Source organism: Balaenoptera borealis, assembly GCF_965194805.1.
Source record: "Balaenoptera borealis genome assembly, chromosome: 2".
In the NCBI taxonomy this organism is placed as follows: Eukaryota; Metazoa; Chordata; class Mammalia; order Artiodactyla; family Balaenopteridae; genus Balaenoptera; species Balaenoptera borealis.
Genome location: NC_138867.1, coordinates 95,876,464 through 95,899,521, shown reverse-complemented (window position 1 = coordinate 95,899,521; position 23,058 = coordinate 95,876,464). Strand labels below are relative to the sequence as shown.

The 23,058-nt window shown below is 39.2% G+C and overlaps 1 protein-coding gene across 3 annotated transcripts in view; it reads left to right on the top strand.

Moving 5' to 3' along the window:
• The window catches only part of PGGT1B (protein geranylgeranyltransferase type I subunit beta), an 84,888-nt gene that overhangs the window by 49,950 nt on the left and 11,880 nt on the right, over nucleotides 1–23,058 (top strand). Inside the window, exons 8-12 of one of the 3 annotated variants that reach the window (XM_082378354.1) lie at nucleotides 848–956; nucleotides 5,157–11,177; nucleotides 14,591–14,640; nucleotides 15,908–16,041; nucleotides 21,950–22,035. In XM_082378354.1, coding sequence (XP_082234480.1) covers nucleotides 848–956; nucleotides 5,157–5,338 — 291 coding nt within the window. In that variant the 3' untranslated portion in view covers nucleotides 5,339–11,177; nucleotides 14,591–14,640; nucleotides 15,908–16,041; nucleotides 21,950–22,035. Of the gene's footprint in view, nucleotides 1–847; nucleotides 957–5,156; nucleotides 11,178–14,590; nucleotides 14,641–15,907; nucleotides 22,036–23,058 lie in introns of those variants that run through there. The other 2 variants (XM_082378353.1, XM_082378355.1) reach the window with 2 other exon arrangements.

The window sequence follows — 23,058 nt, the reverse complement described above, 5'->3', positions numbered from 1 at the left end:
GCTTATATTCTGTTAATTAAACCAAATGAATGAATAAGTTGGTTTCTTATTTGTACCATAACCTTATTATTGGTTTTGTTTCTCTTTTTGAGAAATAATGCTTCTTTATTAATCATTAATACCTTTCGTGGCTCTCTGATTTATTGACACACTTTCAGCTGCTTTGTGACACTTATTGAACTTTCCTATCTACTGCTCAGCACCCCCCGACCCTGTTCTCTTCACAGTTTGACAATCCTTTATTTTTTTCTATTGAATGGGATCTTCAGAGAAAGGACAAATACATGTCCTAAATCTTTAAGCTGCATAGTTTTTTATGCTAAAATTGTATTTGTCTCACCTTGTATCTTTCCTAATTAAAGAGCTTTAATTTTTTACTATTCTCAAACAAAACTGTCTCTAGCACGTGGTTAATAATTTTTGTTGCTCTTTTTTGAAATATTTTTAGTTTTCATTACCAGCAATTTGTAACTAATAGTTCAAAAGCCTGTCATAAGAGTTAGAATATAGGTTAATAAAATTGCCCTTTTAAAAATAACTGATGAAGTTGAACATACTGGGAAGTTGTGTTTTGAATGTAGCTAAATGTGATGCAGAGAAGTCAGTTGGGTATGGTTCAAAAGAAGGAAATAGTGAGTGGGTCAAGAAAAGGAGAGTATATTTGATAAGATGATAAAAGAAAGTTAATGTGCTTGAGAATTTTAAATGCTTAAGCCCCCTAGGCTTGCTCTGAGAGCCTTACTTAATTAGTGAAAAGCATATTTAAATTACATATATCTGAAAATTGAGCCAAAGATCAATATGAAAGTTTTATGTCAATAAATTTATATTTGTCATGTCATTTCAGCTTCTGAAAATTTTCCAGTATACCAACTTCGAGAAAAATAGAAATTATATCTTATCAACTCAAGATCGCCTCGTAGGGGGATTTGCCAAGTGGCCAGATAGTCATCCAGGTAATTTATTTTTTGTATAAATCCAGAGCAACTTTTGTTTTATTTATTTTTTTTTTTTGTTTAAATTTTATTTTATTCATTTATGGCTGTGTTGGGTCCCCGTTTCTGCGCGAGGGCTTTCTCTAGTTGCGGCGAGCGGGGGCCACCCTTCATCGCGGTGCGCGGGCCTCTCACTATCGCGGCCTCTCTTGTTGCGGAGCACAGGCTCCAGACGCGCAGGCTCAGCAGTTGTGGCCCACGGGCCCAGTTGCTCCGCGGCATGTGGGATCTTCCCAGACCAGGGCTCGAACCCGTGTCCCCTGCATTGGCAGGCAGATTCTCAACCACTGTGCCACCATGGAAGCCCCTGTTTTGTTTATTTTTTGAGTAGATCTTCAAGCATCTTTGTCAGAAAGGGCATATGATAGAAAATATAGGCACAGTTGTAAACTTACTTTAAATAATGTTTTTAAAAAGGTAAATTGTTTAAGTTTACGGTAGATTTAGGGTCTTTGGGGTGTAAAGGAAGGATTTGATTATCAAGATGTATTGGTATAGTTTGCCCTTTTTTCCATATATTTCACTTAGCAGTGTTTCATTTTGTTGCGGGCAGTAAGGCAGATGGTCTGAATGGTCCCTGTCCAAAATAGAATTGGTTCATCCAAGATCTTTAGGATTACTAGCTATCACTTGAGCTCTGCAGAATAAATTACTCTTAAATCCAAAAGGGAGCTAGTTCTTACCCTTTTCATAAGTCATTAAATCAGAAATCTCAAATCCTGAATACAGGTGTCCCTCACTGTCCATACTCTTATTCTCTGAATTTTGGCAGATTCAGGTTATTTTTTTTAGATGAATACTTTTGCTATATGAACTCTCAAACCATTCACTCTGTAAAACTCAGGAACCAAATAGATTCAGACAATATAATATTCCATGCTTTCCCAGCTCAGGAAAGGCATGGATGTGAAGAACAGAGGATTCTTGTATTTCATAAGTACTTTTAAAAGAGTTCTTCAGAAATAATGACGTTTCTTCAAAATATGTGGATAATTCTGCTATTTTCCAAACCTAGACAGGCCATAGTCTAAGCCGCATGCTCTAATATAATAAAGTCAGTAACTACGTGGATGCCATCTACAGACCCCTCAGGCCTAGCCTGCCAGCACAGCTCATCATCTCCATGTCCTGCCCCAAACCTTTGGTGGCACTAGGCCCAAGTTCAGGCCTAGGATTCTGCAGATGTCTTACCAGTCTTCCTCTAGTCCAGTGCCCCTCCTAGTGACACTTTTGTGTGTGTGTATGTACATTTGCTTAAATGAGAGGAAAGGGGCCAAAGCTCTTTTCAGACTCCCAAAGGGATCTCTGATGCAAAAGAGAACCTCTAATCTAAACTCTTCTATTAAGTCTGTTAAAATTGTTCAAAAACTTTCTTAGCACTCAGAGTCAGGTGGCATGGCACACAAGGCCCTCCCAAGATTTGGCTCCTCTCCCACCTCTAGCATCATTCTCCAAGCTACTTGCCCTTCTCCCTTAGGGTTCACCACCAGCAAAATGAATCTATTTATAACTTCCAAAAAACTCAATTCAAGACTTTGTTAACAATAAGTCAGAACACTGACACTTTTGATAAGCAAATTGACTAAGTATTAGCTATAAATATATGACAGTGGATTGAAGGAAGGATTGTTTTTGCAGCATTGCAGTAGTGTCATGGTTTTCATTATGAGTCTAGAACCTCTTCACCTCCTCTCTTGTCATGGAACAGTTACGGTCAGAATATGTACCTGAATCGAGATACAGATAAGGGGCGCATGGAATCATGTTTTTTTACCTGAAGTGAGCAGGAATATTTCCTGACATCCATATTAATATGTATTTTCATGCAAAATATACTTCTTTTTAAAAAAATGTACAATGCTTTTAATTTCTAAAGCAAAATAATATTTTTAAATTTGGTATCTATAACACATAGCTATAAATATGTTTGAAAAGTGCCTCAAGAAAACAATTCTTTTGGTATTGATTCCATTGTTTTCAATCAGTACATGGTACTATTTTAAAAAATAATGTACTGTTTTAACAAATAATGGGAATAGGGAAATGACAGTCTCTTGAAAAGCATTTGTTATATAAACGTATTGAGATACATTTTTATTTTTTACAGTAGCTTTTTTAAAAGAAAATTCTTGGAGCTTTTTCCTAGAGAGATCAGTTGTTAAGTTTAACATTTGAGTAAATACTTGGATGTAATATTTTTTATAGATATGTTACAATGTCTTCAGATCCTGTACATTACAGAGCATAGGAAGTCTTTGTATGATAAATTGAATTTATGTGGAAAAGATCTGTTCCCAGAGCTGTTATAAAAATCATTTTAGTAAGAGTTTTTAAAATTAGCTTATTCTTGGTTCTAATAAATCAATCTAGTAGCAGATTTGACAGAGATTTTATATACATTTATAGGAAAAACTTATGAAAAGAATGAAGTTTTATTATGAGGAAAATATATATTTCAGCATCTAAAGTGCTTGAATACGTCACTACCTACAAAGAGTTTTTTTTAATTTGTTTTTGAGGATTGAAACGTTTAACTTCTATTTCATTAGCTTTTACAAAAAATCCTTTTGAGAAAAAAAATTATTCTTACATTACTGGAAAGTGTAAGATCCTATTTTATTTATTCTAAGTGTATTTTCTGTTGCATTCTTTTTTTTTATTATTATTAATTTATTTATTTTTGGCTGTGTTGGGCCTTCGTTTCTGTGCGAGGGCTTTCTCTAGTTGCGGCAAGCGGGGCCCACTCTTCATCGCGGTGCGCGGGCCTCTCACTATGGCGGCCTCTCTTGTTGCGGAGCACAGGCTCCAGACGCGCAGGCTCAGTAGTTGTGGCTCACGGGCCTAGCTGCTCCGCGGCATGTGGGATCCTCCCAGACCAGGGCTCGAACCCGTGTCCCCTGTATCGGCAGGCAGACCCTCAACCACTGCGCCACCGGGGAAGCCCTTCTGTTGCATTCTTTTCCTAGAAATGTTTCCTTATTTCTACACAATAAAATTTAATGTTGCTTTTTAATTTTAGAAAAACTGCAAGAAAACTGTAATAGTATAGGAAAAATCAAGTTTATTTTTTGTGGTCTGAAAATTAGAGGAAAATGAGCTAGAAGAAACCTAAGTATTCTCTGAAAAAGACATAAAAGGGGATTAACATGGACCTTGATTGGTGAAATAACTTTTTCACAAATAACATTGAGTAAGCACAACTATCTGTCATTCCTTTTTTGAAAAGTAAATGATACTTTTGTAAGTAAAACTTTCTCTTTAATTCTTTTGACACAAAAGATGTTTTGAACTTTAATAGCTCATGAGACCATAAATGATGACAAACTCAAAAACAGAAAAAAATTTTGACTGCTACAAAATCTGCTTTTTGTAGTGTTCCCATAACTGCAGTTCTCTGAGCTCTTTCAGTCTCAGGCAAGCAACAGCCATGTGAGTTCAGTAGCCATTTAATGGAAGAAAGTTGCTGCCCCCTGAAAGATGGGAAACGGTAGTGAGGCCACTGTAGAAGAATTGTTATGGTATGAACACTCACATTATTATGACCAAATAGAATGTGTGAGTTTGTTTTTATTGTCAGATCAGATATTTTTAGAATGACTGACATTACCTGAAATAGGGAAATTAAATATGGTACAGCATTCCAGAATGGATTATTTTGCCTAAGCTTCTTTCACTTAACATAGTATTGTCATCGTATATGGTTTAGGAACTGTCAGAGGTAAAACTTAAGGGGGAGGGCTAATGCTACTTAGATTCTGAGGTTTATTTTCACTTTTAAGAAAAAAATTTCTGTTTATGATATAAAGCTCCTTGTTTCCATATTCTATAGTAAGCAAAAGGGAAAACCCATTAGAGTGAGAAGTCTTTTATATCACTGGTACTTTTCCTTTTTGTTCTTTAATCACAGAGGATGTTGGTAATGTCACTTCTTCAGCTAGGAACTGTTCTTTGTTAGTGATGTTTTCTTGATAATGTATCATCTGATTTTGGTCACCTGGTTTTTAAAAATTTGGGGTTTGAGACTTTGAGAAAGCAAATATTTCAAAAACTGTATTTAGTATTTTTCTAAATTTCTTTTTAATGTAGTGATGGGCTGATAAGTAGCTAAAATATTTTGTACAAATAAGAATGCCTGTTGTGATAAAACTGCCTTATTTTCAGATGCTTTGCATGCATACTTTGGAATTTGTGGCCTGTCACTAATGGAGGAAAGTGGCATTTGTAAAGTTCATCCTGCCCTGAACGTAAGCACACGGACTTCTGAGCGCCTTCGAGATCTCCATCAGAGCTGGAAAACCAAGGACTCTAAACAGTGCTCAGAGAATGTACACATCTCCACATGACTAACTTTAGATTGGGAGGGTGGGGGGGATTTGTAGCCTAACTGTAGCTCAAGGTTAAAAGCCATGTATAACCAAGTGTGCTCTTTTTTTTAAGAGGTAGAGTCTTACAATTGAATCTTGTGCTGATGTCACTTTGGTATATGGTCTTGAGCCAGTAACCTTCGTACTAGGTTTCAAGGAAATCTTTGTTGAAGTTTGAACCACAGTGGACTCTGTTGTGGTTCTTAAATGTTTATATACTGTATTTCTAAGTTCTTTGAGGCAAACTAACTGTATGTATGAAGGTTATCTTTTTAAAAAGCTCTTCAGTACAAAATTGTATCATAAATACAAATCTTCAAAAGGAGTTTACAGTTCACATAGCATTGATAATCTTCAGGTGAACACTTAGTGATCATTTAAAAAGCTTGACTGCTGATGGTAGAACATTGCTTTAATGAATCAAGCATCTGGGATTATTCTTTGAAAACAGATGATCCCATAATTTTTAAAAAGAAGACTTATTTTGACTTAAGTAAAATGTGCCAATTAAACTTTTGTGGCCTATACAAATGAAATTAACTTCATAGCAAGAATGAATAGGCTTAACTAATACAATAATTTTCTAAAGGGAGATTGTTTTAAGAAGACTATTATGTAACTGAGGGACAAGTAATATAACTGTATGTGATTGTGAATGGGAAAGTTTTGTGCTGTGTGGGTCATTTATTTTAGATGTTGCTGGGGTAAATAACAGTTATGTTTGATTTTACTCTCAAATCATTAGTTGCTTTTTTTCCTTTCTGCAGAGAAAAAAGTCTTATCTAGAAGGAAAGCCATTTAATGGTTTTGTTTCTTTTTCTGAGATATGTGATACTGTAAATTATACTTGTACTTTTATAACTGAGTTATTTTTAGCCATTTGGATTCTTATTTTTAGTTTGTTGCCCCAGTGTGTTAGCTACTCTAATTTCAAACTGATGATTTTCTAATTTTTTCAAATGAAATAAGTAAACATTTAAGTAAAAAAAATAGCACCACTCAAGTAAAGTTAATGGTGTAGCTCCATACACGGTCATTCATATTTTTGTATTTTCAGGTAAGTGGGAAGGAAATGTACCATTTAGGGGTTAAGGACTGGGGTTTTGCTTTTCTTTGTTTTGTTTTCTTCATTCTGTGACCTAGCTAATTGTAAAGGAGTTAGTATAAAAACTCATCTTTATTAGTAATCAATTTATCAGTAAATTACATCTGTCACTGTTGCTCTATGACGTTCAAAGTTATGAGAGTAGTGCTGAAATGGAGAAGGAAATCTCTTCACCAGAGGGACTGGGTTTCATTTAAAGTCTTGGTGATAATAAATGTTGGATTATTAGTTTTACAAGTATCAGTGTAAAAACTAAGTTACTAGTATCACTGTTTAGGTATTGTAATATTTAAATTTTTATTTTAATTTCTTTCCTAGAGTGGAGAAGAAATACCCTTAAATAATGGTCCTTCCCAAAGGAAACCTAGTATATACTTGGAGAAATGATTCATTTATTATTGGCATGCTTAGTTTTAAATCCCAATTTGCCAAAGTCAAAAAAAATTTTTTTTTTAATTAGAAATAAAATCAGTTTTCAGATGGTGGGGATAAAATAAGCCTAACAACAGATGTCATCCTTCCATGAGTTATTCCAGTTTGTACCAGTTTAAATTCTGACAAATTGACACCTACATCTCAAACTAACTCATTTTGTAGACATCAGGAGTTAAAATGGCATATATGTAACGGCTTTAGAACTATTTAAAAAGCCCCAGTTTTTTTTTTCCTGAATTGCCGTTCATGGTTGGAAGCTTAAAAAGTTAGTAATAGTAGCCGTATTCATATGAAGCAGAATTCCAAGGTCAAAGTATTTCAAAAAACTACTAAATATTTTCTAACTCCTTGTGTAATTTAATAGCATAAGATTATATATTACAATATGATTCTAATTGATATACTCGTGGGAGACCTCCTTGTGAAACTTTATGGACCAGTGAATGTTCACATTCCAAGCAGCATATTGACCAAAAAAATACCAGCCCATTGTGAATTGTGGAGAAACTATTACCAACTTTTTCTAAATAGTTACCTACAAGAAAAGTATTAATAAAATAAATTATAAGCACTATTTCATATATATACTTGGTTCTTTAGCAGTGGTGATAGAATAAGAAGGGGAATATGAAGTCTCAGTAACTCTGTTCCCTATGCTGTACGGCCAACTCCAGTATGGTATTTTTTAGACTATGGTAGGAGAGGCCTTGTTTTGAGCATATGCATGAAAACAAGGTTCATCAGGTCATATAACAGAATATCAACCTATTTATCATCTACAGTGCTTTTAGATTTGACCTATAATATGTGTACATTTTAATTAGATCTTTAAATAATTATTTATAAATATTCAAATTCAAATAGAAGTTTTGCCGACAGTGGTACATAGTCTGAAACTGTCGGGCCTGATAATCTTTGAGAGTCAGTGTAGTAAGGAGGTGCTCTGGAGTCAGATGACTTGGGTTTAAATCCTAGATCTGCCAGTTCACCAGTGTAATCTTGGACCCTAACTTCCCCTTTGATAAAATGAGGGGGGAAAAATCTAACTCACAAGATTGTTTGAAGATCAAATGAGGTAATACATATAAAGTACTTAGCATAGTACTAAGTAAATAAAGTAAATTCCTGAAATAAAGTAAATTCCTAATTATAATTTGTGTCATAACCATCATAAAATTGTTTTTAAAACCTCTCTTTTCTGTAATAGAGATCCCACAGTTTAAACTCGAGGAAGATGATGGCAGCATTGTAGTTTCTCAATCTCCCCATTCGAATCCAGAGTAACTAGGATAGCTATTCTACAAAACTAGATGACAGGGTGTCCCCATGAACTTCAGAATACAGTTTTATAAGGACAAACCACTGACCAACATAGTTTCAGCATCTGTGTGGGAGGAAGTGAAAGGCAGGCAGCTGGTTTCTGACAGCCTTGAGAATAGAACTATAACATTGCCCCCATTTTCTCACTAGAAAGTACAGTGGGCCAGTCTGAGAACAAAAGCTGAAACTGGGAGGGGTTCTACAGGTCCCCATTTGCAGGTAAGTGTTAGAGCAATATGATATGGTCTGATGATTGTGCTAGAGCAGTCTGGGCCCTGTCCTGTATACATCTTAAAACTAATGAGATAAAGCCTAGCTAGAAATAGAATCCAAATTGGGCAGGATAGGTACAATAGGACAAAGAGAAGAGAGAGTCCAGATAAATGTTGGGAAGGAAAGTCAGTATACCTAGACATTATATGTGGACATAGATAATTTTTTAAATAACTTTGTGAAAATGAAACAGGAACTTTAGGGCGATAGAGCAAAGAAAAGTCATCCTAGGGCACCACTTCCTCCTTAAAGTACAGGAAAACTCATTTCACCCAAAAACAAAACCAAAACCTGAGAAGGATTACAGTCAAAGCCCATTCAAAGTTGTTTTAAGGAATAAAAGAATAAGCAGCCCAATATCCCCACAGACATTGGAAGCACACCAGAAGGACATGACCACAAGACTGATGAAAACCTAGTATTTATTGATTTTAAAAAAGCCATTATGACAGGAAATTTATAGTTTTAGAGCAATATCAATAAAAATGAGAAAAGCTAAGAATTACACAATCGAGTCTTAAAAACTGGAGGAAAAAGCAAACCAAAAGGAAGTAGAAGGAAGGGTTTAATAAAAAGGGGAAAGGAGGGAAGACAAGATAGACAAACCACCAGACAATCTTTTCAAGAAAAAAAGGGAGGAAACAAAAACACAAAAGTTTAAATGACAAGAGAGAAATAACCATAAAACAGGAAAATTTTCAAAATTATAACACTACTTTGAGTAATTTTATATAATAAATTAGAAAATAATAACCTTTCTTAGAAAAATGCCAATTGCCAAGATTACCGAAGTAGATACAGAAATTCAAAACAAATGGACTCTTTACAAAAAAAAAAAATCAGGCCCAGATTGTTTCAAGGGTATTTCTACCAAACTGTCATGATTAAATAATCCTAATGTTGTTTAAACAATTCCAGGGGCTATAAAGAGACTCTTGAACCTCAAAGGGCAAAAAACACAAAAAAGGCTTCTAAATTCATTTTGTAAAGTGAACATGATAAGCATTGTTTCTAAAACCTGACAAAGTTTGTACCAAAGAGAAAATTATAGACCGTTCTCACTTATGAATATATCAGTACATAAATGTTAACAGTACATTAGCAAACAATTCAACAACACTTTCAAAAAATATTAAGTCATGAGTAAGTTGGATTTATTATAGGAATCTGCAAGACTATTATTAGACAATCCATTAATATTCATAATATTAAAAGAGTTAAGGAGAAAAATCATATGATTATCTCCATCTTTGCAGAAAAGACACTTGACAAAATTGAGCCTCATTTATGTTAAATATACTCAATAAGTAGAAATTGATGAGTAATTCGTTGACATTGTACCTCTGCCCAAAAGCCAGCATCTTAATGTCGATACTAAAGTCAGGAACAAGGCCCACTATCTCCTCTACTATTTAACTTTGTGTTGGGGGATTTAGTCAATGAGATTAGACAAAAGAAAACAAAGACATGAATTGAAAAGGAAGAGGAAAACTATTTTTGAATATGATTTTATATCTGGAAAACAAAGGAATTTGTTGAAAAGCTGTAAGAGAACTTAGTAAAGTAGCAATTGCATACAAGTAACTTACAGCTATCAGCCTTCACCAGACACAAGAGAGTGCACACTCTGATTCCATTTAGATGAAGTTCAAAATGGGCAAAATTGTCTATGGTGTCAGAAATCAGTGCCCCCATTCAATCACTACCTCCCTCCTCAAAGGTAAGCACTATCATGACTTCAGTCACCATCAGTTATGTCTGGCTTTGAACTTTCTGTAAGTGGAATCATAATCGAAACATTAGTTTTCAGCTGGTTTCTTTTGCTCCACAGGGACTGGAAGAGTACAAGGCAGAGTCTGTGGTGCTGGCGATGTTCTGTTTCATAACTTAGGTGCTGGTTACATAGGTGCATTCACTTTATGAATATTTATCAAGCTGTACACTTATGATTTGTGCACTTTCCTGTATGTGTAATTACAGTTCAATAAAAATGTTTACTAAAAAGAATAAAAGACTATGTATATAAACCTAAACTAGTTAGAAGATGTTCTTGAAGAGAAGATCCCTTTTATGATTGCAAAAAAAGAAACAAAAACAAGAAACGTATATGTAAACTTGACGTCCAAAACCTGTATGAGAAAATCTTAAAACTCTTGAAAGCCCTCACGTGGCTCTGGTGCACGCTGAAATTTGAGAACCAATCACTGATTTAGAAAAAGCAGCTTGGGTAGGAGAAGCAAGTAAGAACCCCATAATTATTTGCAAATGTAAATTTTAAAAAGAAGTTTCAGTTAACAGCTGAGTGCGATTCAACAATGTGATCTTTGCTCCCACCCCAAAAAAGCTAATGTGATCTTAGTCTGTGGTAATAGGGTTGAAATGTAATGAATGCTCAGCTATGCAAAGAAAATATGACATTTATTTTCTCAAATGGACCCAATCTTCATTTGCCCGTATCTTCATCTGTCAAGAGGTAGCGGAGGCTAAAGAGCGGGGCCATTTATATTTGTCAGCTAACAAACAATCTCAGTCTCTTCTGATATCAGTGTTTTTTTTTTCTCTCTTGCTCCTTGTTGGCTGAGTATATGTGCCTCCTGGCAGTTCGTGGGGGCCTCTGTTGCAGGTTGCTGCTCTGATCTGGTGTCTACTAAGGTGTCTGCCGCCGGTCTCGTGTGGCCTTTGCAGGTGGGTTGCTGCCATTTGCCACTAATTGCACAGTCCCAGCACTGTGGCCTTTTTGCTCTAATCCCAGGCCACCGCCAATCTCCCTGATTTTAGTGACGCTGTATCTGCACCCTCCTGTCTCCTTCACACACACACACCCCACCCCATCTCTTGGGCCTATGCAGAAGCTCCTAGGTCTTTATTCCTGAAACACTGTCTTCATTTCATATATCTAGTAACCTCCCCTCCCACTTCAATGGTACTGAGCCACCCTGGATGTAGAGGTAAGCTAAAACTATTTCTCCTAGGACTGCAGCCTCTTCTAGGAAGCCTGGAGAAGCAGGTCAGAAGGCCACCTCACGTACCACATGTCTAAATATTTAAGAGTTACAAATCACACCAGAAAATTATGTTCTATCCTCCTAGACTGACAAATATATCATAATAACAGATTTGGGGGGAAAAAAAGCAAGTCATACCGAATAATTGTGAATAGCATAAATGCACAATTAACTTCACTTTCCACCCCAGGCCGTGATTTGGCAGTCGGTGCTGCTGGGCTGGAGCAGAGCAGGCAAAGGGGAAAGATTTCTCCCTGATTTGCTGGCTTGCCCGCCCTGGCTCCCTGCAGTCCTTAGAGAGATCCACAGATTACACATCCACTTCTTCTTCTTGGAGGGAGTGTAGGGGGTGGCTCTTTCACACCCACTTGATCTCTCTCCACCCCCTGCACCTCCTGCATCTGAGCACAGGTTCTCTTTACTCCACACAGTCTGAGTCAGGTGATCTTCGCCCACATACGTGTCCAGCCTCCTACCCTACCAACATCACCCTATCGAGCATCTCAAAGGAAACTGAGGCTCACATCTAGAAATCTTGGCCTCCTCAGGGTTCCCAGCCCATGGCCAGCCCTCTTTCCCCACCCTAGGCCCCCTCCCACACCTTGAGGGGCTCCCTTATGCTTATGACAAGCTCTATATCATCTCCAACTCCCCCAGGCAGCTGCTCCATCATCACACCTTGGACCCAAGTGTGTACACACACCCTGGCAGCACAGTCCAAAAAGGACCCAGGAGAGAACCCCTTGCAGGCCCTGGAAGTGGGCTCACGTGGGAATTCCACGATCTCTGGTAGCTGGGGGCATGCTCTAGAAAGGGGGCCCACCAGTCTTTTGGGGAGCAGTGGAATGGGGCCCCCTTGCCCGGATCTAAGGGCAGTACTGACAGACTACCAGCCGCTACGTCCTTAGTTTCCTTCACACCTACTAGCATTCCACGCACCTCCTCTCCTCTGCCCATCTCTTTCATCCTTTCCACACTTTCCCAGGGCTGGGAGTAAGTAAGATTTCTCCCCTTCGTTTGTGGCGGGGACTTTCTTCATTTTCTGAGTTCTCTCTACCATTGCCTTGACATGTTAATTGGAGGGCTTTTTTTGGTTTTGTTTTTAATTTATTTATTTTTGGCTGCATTGGGTCTTCGTTGCTGTGCGTGGGCTTTCTCTAGTTGCGGTGAGCGGGCTTCTCATTGCGGTGGCTTCTCGTGTTGCGGAGCACGGGCTCTAGGCGCATAGGCTTCAGTAGTTGTGACATGCGGCCTCTAGAGTGCAGGCTCAGTAGTTGTGGCGCACGGGCTTAGTGGCTCATCGGCATGTGGAATCCTCCCGGAGCAGGGCTGGAACCTGTGTCCCCTGCATTGGCAGGCAGATTCTTAACCACTGCGCCACCAGGGAAGTCCTTAACTGGAGTTTAATTTATAAAATCCTTTCTCAAGTGACAAAGGCTAGCTTTAATGATTCTTATTTTGCTGCAAACTCTAAAGCTGCTTATTCCCTCTCTTCCTCATTGCTGTAATATGCTAAACCTCTCAAGGTAAATGAGTGCCTCTGGTGGAACAGGAAATGCAAAGGCAAAAAAAATCACAGTTTTTCAAAGTTACTATCCCTGCCTATTAAAGTATCATTTTAATAGAAGTAGGGCAGCTAAAATGAAGGAGGTGATGACACCACTGTGTACTGTTGGTTTCAAGGTACCACATATTAAAAAGGTCAGAAGTGGGAAGATCAGGCTTTCTAGGGGGGCAAGGAGAAATGGGCCATATTTATCATATTCAAATAGCTGAAGAGCCGTTCTGTGGAATAAGGTTTAGATTCAGTGCCAACTCTAGAATTTCTGTTTAGTGGGGGCTTAGGGGGTGGCCAGCGTAAGAAGGGGAGGCCTAGGGGACTTGCCTTGAAGTTGATTTGCATATCACCGACTCTTTATTGTGTGATCATTTGAGCTGGCTTTAGAGCATGTGAGGATTAGGGGTTAATCTTAATGTATACCCCTCCTTAGTCACATTCTGGCTCCACCAGTAACTGGACTGCTCAAAACTTTAAACATGCACAACAAATAATATTTTTCGAATAGTGGAGTTGATAAATGAATCAGTATGTGAGAAAGATAAAGGACTGCAACGTCAGAGCTGTGTGAAGCTGGAATGGAACCAGTAAGCTCCCTGCCCTGGAGAAGGTAAGCTCAGCTGGAAGACAGGGAGGAAGCAGAGGACTGCAGGCTGGCAGTGCATAGCTAGACTCACTTTCAGGTGACAGTCAGTTTGGACAAGGAAGTGTCAAAACAGGAAAACAGACACCATTATTTTAGAGCATTACCCCATTTCTCTAAAAGTCAGCATTCCTATTGCCTGTTCTTGAACAACCTGCATTTTCAGAGTAAACAAATCATCCTAGTTGATGAGGGAAAGATCCAGTTTTCAGAAAAATTCTCAGTTTAAATGTAAAAGGAATGGTGGGGGCAGAAAAGAACTATTTTGCAAATGCTCATAGATTCTAGGCTAAAACCATCAGTGGATACTGAAACCATTGGGAGAAAAGGTGATGGAGAATGTTAAAATGGAAGGCTCATGCTGCCAGCACCTGAATCCACTAATCAACCCTGCAGTCTCTAAAAGGAGAACAATCAGACAGTAAGAGCCTCCTGATTAATGCCTCAGTGAGGTACACAGTACTAGCTACAAAGTATCCTTGCCAAAAACAGCAGAGACTGAAGCTAGTCAATCTGTAGAGCTAATGTCTAGATCTCACCAGTGAAATGGGAAAAGTAAAATGGCACCACGAGGAGGCATCCAGCTGTGTCAGAGGTAGCACATCCTAAAGATAAATCTGGTTTCTTCAACAAGCCAATGGCATAAGGAAGTGGAAGGAGAGGGATAAGGTAGACTGTTCTAGATTAAAAGAAATGTAAGAGACACAGGAACACATGGACCTGACTTGGGCTTGGGTCCTAATTTAAGCAAACTAACTTTCAAAAGACATTTTTGAGAGGACTAGGGAAATTTGATATGAACTAGATATTTAGTGATATTAAATAATTATTTTAAATTTTGTTAGTTGTGATAATGGTTTGTGTTATACAAAATTTTTTTCTCATATTATAGAGATACATTCAGAATTTGGATTGACAAATTCAGAGCTGCACTTTAAAAAGGTGAGACTCACCTCCAAAGCTTTTCATTCAGAAGGTTATGGTAGAGACAGGAATCTTTTTAAGTTCCACAGGTAATTCTGATGAGAAGCCAGGTTTAAGAATCACTATTAAATAACTCAAAAGGTCCATTCTAACATGGAGAGTAGATGAGCTTAAGGTGACTTCAGGCTGACAAATGTATGTCTCTTAAATGGTAATTGGGAGCAGGGTCTTTAGGAGGCAAAGTATATATATGTACCTCCCCCTGCCCCTCCCCCCGCGGCCCCACGCGGCCCCGCCCAGCCCTGCCCAACCCCAGAAGTCCATCAGTACTAAGAAGCCTGAAGATTTGGAAGAGAACAAAAGAGGTAAGGATCCCAGCAGCTCTTGGATTTTCTCTGGCAGACCTAGCTAGATGAGGTTATGTCCAACACTGGAGAAGGAAGATGTTTTTATTGAAAACATTGAGGAAGTGGGGACTGGCTCGATGTTAATTACTATATTGAAATATTTAGATTTTATCTCTAAATCCCTCCTAGATGAAACCTAAAAATGCAGGAAGAATTTCTAGGTGGAAGGCCTATTAATATGTAAGTAGACAAATGAGTTTCTGGAAGCACTACTTCTAAGTTTTTTTCAAACATTGTACTACCTCCTCTGAGGAGAGGAAATACAGATTACAGAACGTAGAGCTCCAAACCAAATTATTTCAGCTTTCATTTCTACAACAGGCGTGTACCAATATTACTTTAGTGTCTAAATGACTTCAGAGAGCTTACACCAATTCACTAAAATGAGATTTTATTTAAGTCAGAGCAGGTTGCAAACTGGGTTATAACTTGTGTGTTTAATACTCAGTGTTTATGGAAGACACGATGCTTCTTCTCTGCTTATAAATATATAATACCATAATGAAAGTTATCCATTAAATGTTAATAGTCAGTATGGCATCTACCTGGAATATGCTTTTCCCCAGAGATCTGTCATAGTGTGTTTGGGGAAGAGGAGGTGGTAGGAAGGGCATCAATGAAGATGTTTGCCTGTGTTAAAAAGATATGTCTTTCCTTCCAGTTCATTTTTATTTTGTAATCTTACATCTCATTTCAATTATGTTTCACCGTTTTCTGAAGAGAGGACAGAAACTGTCAACTGAGGACACAATTGAAAAAAATTCTGACTTACAAGGAATTTATTTCAAAGGTTTAGTTCCTTAATAAATTACTCAGGCTCTGGGTAATTTAGCTTCGGGAGACCTGATGACTTTCATCTTTTCCCCTTAAACACACAGAACAAGAAGAGCTTCAAGACGAGGTGACCCAGGAGGAAAGTGTTACTGCCCAAACTAGCAGACTAAAGGGTGCTGCAAGTGTCATCATGCTTTTCAACCACTGAGACATCTGTCTTCTCTTTTTTTTTTTAAAGGTAAGCAATTATATCAGAAAAACTTTAAACAGGACAAAAAGGGTACTGCTGATGAAGAACTCTCCTCCCACACCAACCCCCATTCTGCAGCCCTCTGCAGAGGCAACATGTGTGACCAGCTTCTATAAAAGGACCTGCACATGCAACCACATACGTGTGAATGTGTTTATACTCACACGCTTACATATGATGGTGACCTCAAGACCAATCAACTCAGCAGAAATTCAAGTTTTCATTTATTTTACGCAGCCTGGCATTTTCCTTTTCCAGATTTCTATTACCGGTTATTAGGAAAAATGGCCAATTTAATCATCTCTGTTATAATTTGAGAAAGGACTAAGGAATGACTTAAAATAACTTATAAAAAATAATTAAACAATTATATCTGGAAAGTCATAGGACAAGAGTTTCATTTCTCATTTCCACCACTCCTTTGTTGCCCCTGCGTAGTGGAAACTTTGAGCCTGGTAGAGCTGGGCTGCCGCAGACACCACCACAGCCTGGATGAACTGAGTCTCCTGCAGAGGTGAACTAGAACCAAGATTTCAACCTCCTAACGCTTAATGCTTGAGGAGGGAAGGCTCTGGGCCACGCCGACAAGCAATATCAGCTGCTTTGGGTAACGGGCTATTTGTTGCAGCACTGTGTTTTCTCCGTAGAAAACCAGATTGTGGTTCTTAGAGTGCAGAGCTGCTTGTTTGGACTGGCTTGGCTTCTCCACCCTCCTCACATCATAGAACACACAGGAAAGATGCTAGGGCACCCACAGTAAGCCCAGGAGGCAGCTTATGGGCACAATCCTAGAGGCTCTGTTGGCCGAGGTCCCACCCCAAACCCTTCCTCTCAAAGGATTAAAGGTGGCATATCTTAGCACACAGGTGACCCATTCCAGCTGTTGGAATTGGCGACTATCTGCTGCCTCAGTGAGGCCTGAAAACCACTTCATTGCAGAAGCAGCATCACCTGGCACTTGTTAGAAACGGTAACGCTCGGACCCATAGAATCAGCATCTATTTTAATCAGCTCCCCAGTGAGTCTTGTGAACGTTAAAGTTTGAGAAGTGCTGTCCGCGGGGTAACATGTATCTCCTTAGCATAATGCTGTGTCAGGCCCTGGAGACCTAAGCCCTGCCTCCCTTTCCAACCTCACCTTTGGTCATTTCCCTCTGCCCAACCCGTGATACCTGAAGGCACTCTGCTCTCTCTGTTCTTGACTTTGCACAGACCGCCTGTCAGCCTAGAACGTCCTCTACCTGCCCTTCTGAACTCTTACTTATCCTTCAACTGTCAACTTAAAAGTCCAATTTCACCTGCCCAGCTGAATTAGACAGAGCAAGACACTGGCCCCTTATGGTCTTTCTCCTACCCTGTTGCTCCCTGGTTCTGCTTATGTGCTTCTGCTAAAGAGCTTCCCACGCTGGGCAGTAATTACCTGTTTACTGTCCATTGTCTCAGGCAGACCGTGAGCGCTTGCTGTCAGCAGCTTTGGTTTATTCATCTCTTTTTCTTTTTTGAATTTCAAAGTTGTGACACAGCACATGGTAGGTGTGAAAGTCATGCTTATTGGAAAAATCAATCAGTGAATCTTGGCCATTTTTACTGGAAAGTAATTTTCCTAAAACAGTAGTGTATATAATATTTATAAATCATTTCAAAATATTTCTGTTTTTATTCTTCTGATTTGTGGCCAGTTTCATGAAATGCAGGATAGCATGTAAACCCATTTCTTATCCCTCAGGCCAGATGTAAAATTATGTTCTATCTTTGTTACATTTAATATACTTTAAATGTAACAAAGTTATTGAAAAGAGAAATTAAATCATATCAAATAAGTTATGGATGAAAAACATCTTCTGATATGACTGCTGTCTACTAAGTCACCGTTCATTGCTTATTTTCCAAAAATGTAACACTAAAGACTGATCACTTTTTCCTTAAAAATACTAAAAAAAAATCCTGACTCCTAGCTGGTCTGCATCCACTTTAAAAATCACATTCTTGTATTGTATCCTTTTTCTTCCCCAAGTATTGTGAACTTACCTCCACCCACATCCTCAGCCAGCTTTTTCTACACACCATTTTTAAAACCCTCTTCTGGGTGTTAAGGTCATTTCATGGTGTTAGGAAGACTCATTAAAGGAAGATGTTATAAAAGACGAATTTCCCCCTGATGGCTGAACAATCATTGGGGTAATTTACCAAGGAATTGCAGCCTGTGAGACCACACCAGCTGCTGAACAAAGCCAAGCATATAGAGTTTCTTTTCTCTTCTGAGTTTAGGAAAATGAGTGTGAAGGGAAGGATGTTAACTCTCTCAGGATATGACGTGGGCATCGTCTTTGAGAGCAGGAAGTTCTAGGACACCAGAGAGGACCTGGTGGTGACAGAGAAGACTCCAAGCAGAGACAGAAGAGGACCCAACAGCTGGCTGCTTGCCATCTTCAGAAAACATGGAGAGGGAGCAAATAATTTCAAAAATATACAGAATAAAACTAGCAGAAACAACTGATTTGGAACCTCCAGTTTGGGAAATTGCTTCTTTAATTCAGACACTCACTATTAAAAAGAAAGAAAAAAATCTCTTGCGTTTGCAAAATGGGCTTTGTACAGTGCCTCAGATCATGGCCTAGGGGACTGACGAGTTACCATGGCTCCTCAAATCTCCCACAGGGAGGAAATGGGCCCAGGGAGTGGTTCACAACCTACAGAAGAAATGCCTATGCCCCACTATCAAAGGGTATAAGAAAATAGCATTAATTTACGTTGTCCCGACTAGCTGATCAGTCACTAAAAGCACAAACAGAAAATTCAGGCTGTCACACTCTCTTAGGAATGCCAACATACCTCACAGTCAAGGAAATCCTGCACGGATCTCCCTTCATTTATTCCTCACAGACACAGGAGGAAGCCGAGTAAATTGGACTGTAACTTTTTTTGCCTTTTTTCTTTTTTTTGCTATTTTGCTATTCGTGTATATCAAAGCCCTTTCATGTTCTCACAAGATCTGGGCCACTGAATGTAAGATTTATGCCCTGCCAGAAAATGGGCTTCAGTGCTGCTGTCCCACTCCTGCCACCAAGTGAACTTTCAGAAGAGCCTTTGGGACTGTAAGAAATCAGATGCAACAGGGCCCCTAAGGAACCAAGAAACACATTTTCCCTAATCAGGGCTCACCTGCACTTCAGGCTGAGATTTTTCCTAGGGCTAAATAGCCAACTCCTGTCTGGGGGAGCCTTTCCTCCCGGCTCCCTCAACACTCTCCACGTGTCTGCCTTGGCACTTAGCTTCTTGTATTGAAAATAACTCTTGATGTAGTTGTCTCTCCCCACTGCACCACAACATGGCCCTTGAGCAGGGAGCTGAATTTCATTCAGTTTAAGATTCCCAGTGCTCACAATACTAGTACGTGTTAGCTAACGTCGGTTGAATTGAATGGAATTGAATTCATCTAAGCTGGTTTCCCTGCCCAGCCTGCAGTGGTACCAGGAAAGGTAAACAGGGCTCCACGCCCAGCTCTGCCCCCATCCTGGTAACCTTGAGCAAGCCATTGCATGTGCCAGATCTCATTACTTTATAACACGGGGATCATAAAATGTGCCATGTAGATTGGTACAAATAACAAAAACTGAGGTGTCTCTCTCTATAAAGTGCCCTCTATAAAGCTCTTCAGAGGAGAGGAGGGGTGTTGGGTTCAGGGTTTCTATAAATGTGAGGACAGTATGTCAGCCAGCCCAGTAGAATTTTACATATACGATAGGACATGACAACACTGCCCATGTTTGCTTTGTTTTTTTAATAAACTTTATTTTAGAAGTTTTAGATTTACAGAAAAATTGCAAAGATAAATAGAGAGTTCCCAAACACTCTGCACCCAGTTTCCCATATTATTAACATCTTACATTAGCAAGGTATATTTGCTACAATTACTTAACCAATATTAATGCATTCTTATCATTATTAACTCTATTCAGATTTCCTTAGGTTTTGCCTGGTGTCCTTTTTCTGTTCCAGGATCCCATCCAAGATACCACATTACATTTAGTTATCATGTCTCCTCTTGGCTGTGACAGTTTTTCAGACTTTTCTTCATAACGTTGACAGTTTTGAGGAGTACTGGTCAGGTATTTTGTAGAATGTTCTTCCGTTGGGATTTGTTTGATGTTTTTCTCATTATTAGACTGGGTTTATGGGTTTTGGGAGGAAGATCACAGAAGTAAAGTACATTTTTATACTTTTCTGATTTTTAAAAATTCTGTGTCACTTCCTCCCTGACTCTGCCAAAACGCTGTTATTACATTGATAGTGCCAGTTAGGGTCAAGGAAATAGGCTCTGTTCTTGCATGTGTTACAGGAAATCTTTCTCCCCAGTTGGGTATCACTAGCAGGAATGGACTCTTCAGAAAAAAAATCTCCCTGGAGAAGCTGACTTGGAGACGCAGACCAGAGGTTCTCATGGGCTTTTGATAGTGAGCTCAGATGAAGGATCAACCAAAGGCAGTAAGCACCCCCAGCACAGAAAACAGTACAATCCTGGAATTTGATCTGGTAGAAGCACTGCCTGAGAGATTTTACCATCATTTGTGAGTAAAGAGAGAGTGGAATACGGAATAACAAGTGATAAAAATATGGCCACAATCAAAGGCACTTGGTCAAAGAATCACACCTCTGCCCTCCCTCCACAGGGGCTGAAGCTTGGAGAGTAAAGGCAGAAAGTGGAGAGTTTATGACTCTAAGACAGATACAAGGTGCTGGCTAAAAGCATGGGCTCTCTCCTGGCTCTGCCACTGCCTCTCCCGGTGATGCTGGGCAAGTCACTCCACTGTTTGTGGCTTAGGATGACCTTCTCTGAAGGGCGGATATAATAGTACCTACCTTGTAGAGTTTCGTGAGAATCAAATGGGATGGTAAGAGTAAGTGCTTACTATAGTGCTGACTCAGAGTGAGTGCCTTAGTACATATCAGCTGTTATCATTATTATATTAAGATTAGAGTGGAGCTAATCTGAGAGGCATTCTCAAGTTAAAACCCTAAGGCTCGGGCTTCCCTGGTGGCGCAGTGGTTAAGAATCCGCCTGCCAATGCAGGGGACACGGGTTTGAGCCCTGGTCTGGGAAGATCCCACATGCCACAGAGCAACTAAGCCTCTGCGCCACAACTACTGAGCCAGCACTCTAGAGCCCACGAGCCACAACTGCTGAGCCCGCATGCCACAACTACTGAAGCCCGCGTGCCTAGAGCCCGTGCTCTGCAACAAGAGAATCCACCACGATGAGAAGCCCGTGCACTGCAATGAAGCGTAGCCCCCGCTCGCCGCCACTAGAGAAAAGCCCGCACGTAGCAACGAAGACCCAACACAGCCAAAAATAAATAATAAATAAATAAATAAATAAATAAATTCTTTAAAAAAACCCAAAACCCTAAGGCTCAGAAGCTTTCTAAATAAACTAGCTGAAAAAAAGTCAGATTTCTGAAAAAGATTCAGGAAATCTCTCTTTTAAAAAAAAGCCTCACTTACAACCCACATGTACCTGCTGGCAGGTGGAGAAGGCAGACAGTTTCTCCAGCACGGCTGAGTTATACTCCCTCATGTCTTCTCCCACACGATTTAAACTTGGAATCATGATCAGAGAGCAATTAACCACGGCTAAGTATGCTGCACAATCTAGGGCTATGAAATGGAATCCAGCCAACTGGCCCTCACTGGAACGGTGAACTTGGACTCTGGCCACTGAGCCAGTCAGCTAATGACCTGCCAACACAAACAAGCGTCAACGTTCACCCTCATCTCAGAGCTCTGGTAAGGCTTAGAGGAACTCAGTTATCTGAAGGTGCTTGGTAATCTGTAAAGTGATTTTAATTGAGAAGTGTGCATTATCGTATTATCAGGGTTCTGTTATGCTCTTTGCCCAGGTCTCTGTCCCTGAAGAATGGGGCAAGAAACAAATGCAGTGACTTTGTTTCTTCACACACCCTCTCCCTTCACATTTAAACTCCAGGTATGATATTATAGATGGTGCAAGTGAATAACAGTAACAGATGGGATTCATTGAGCGGTCAGTCTGCTCTGGTTACAATTCTAATCACTTTACATGTACTAATTCATTTAATCCTTATAACAACTCTCTGAGCCAGGACTATTATTGTGCCCATTTCTATAGATGAATAAACTGAGATACAGAGAAGTTAAATGAATAGCTGAAGGTCAAATAGCTATAATGTGGCTTTATCAGTTGGGACTAGATTTGGTTGCATGTAACAGAAAACTTAAATAACATGGTTTAAACAAGTTAGAGTTTTATTTTCTCTTGAGTGAAAGAAGGTGGGCGGTAGGTAGTCCAAGGCTAGAATGGAAGCCCCACGATTCCTAGAGACTTGGGCTCGTCTCTTTCTCTTCTCTAGTCGTCCTAGTGCATGACTTCTATCCTCAGGTTCTCCTCAGGAATCCAAGATGGGGATTGGAATGCCAGGCCTCAGAACTATGTTTCAGTTAGAAGAGAAGGAAGGAGGGGGCAGAGGGCTTTCCCAGAAGCCCCACCTAACAACTTCCAGTGACATCTCATTGGCTACCCCTAGCTGCAAAGAAGGCTGGGTTTTTGCTTGTTTTTTGTTTGTTCATTTGTTTGTTAAGTTGGGCACATTTATCAAGGTTTTGTAACAAAGAAGGGGGAGGAAATAAATTTTGGACTGAAGTGCCATAAAATAGTTTTTCAGACTAGAACTGTGGTGCTGGTAGCAGGTGAAGACAAGGCTGTATTTCTGGTTTTATTTCCCACTTGCAGTAGTCATTTAGAAAATACAAGGTGGAATATGCAATTTTTAAAAAGTTAGAACTTTACTAAGATTTCCAGCTTTTTCTTATCCACAATTTCGAGTTATAATTGATGAGACTCTGTAACTTCATAGTATTTAAATGGTTTTTTTCAGAATTTTACAATTAAGAGTAAAAGAAAGACAAAAGTGGTGTTTAGATGAAATAATTTGCTTCCTTATTTTTATTATGAAATTTTAATCTGAAGGTT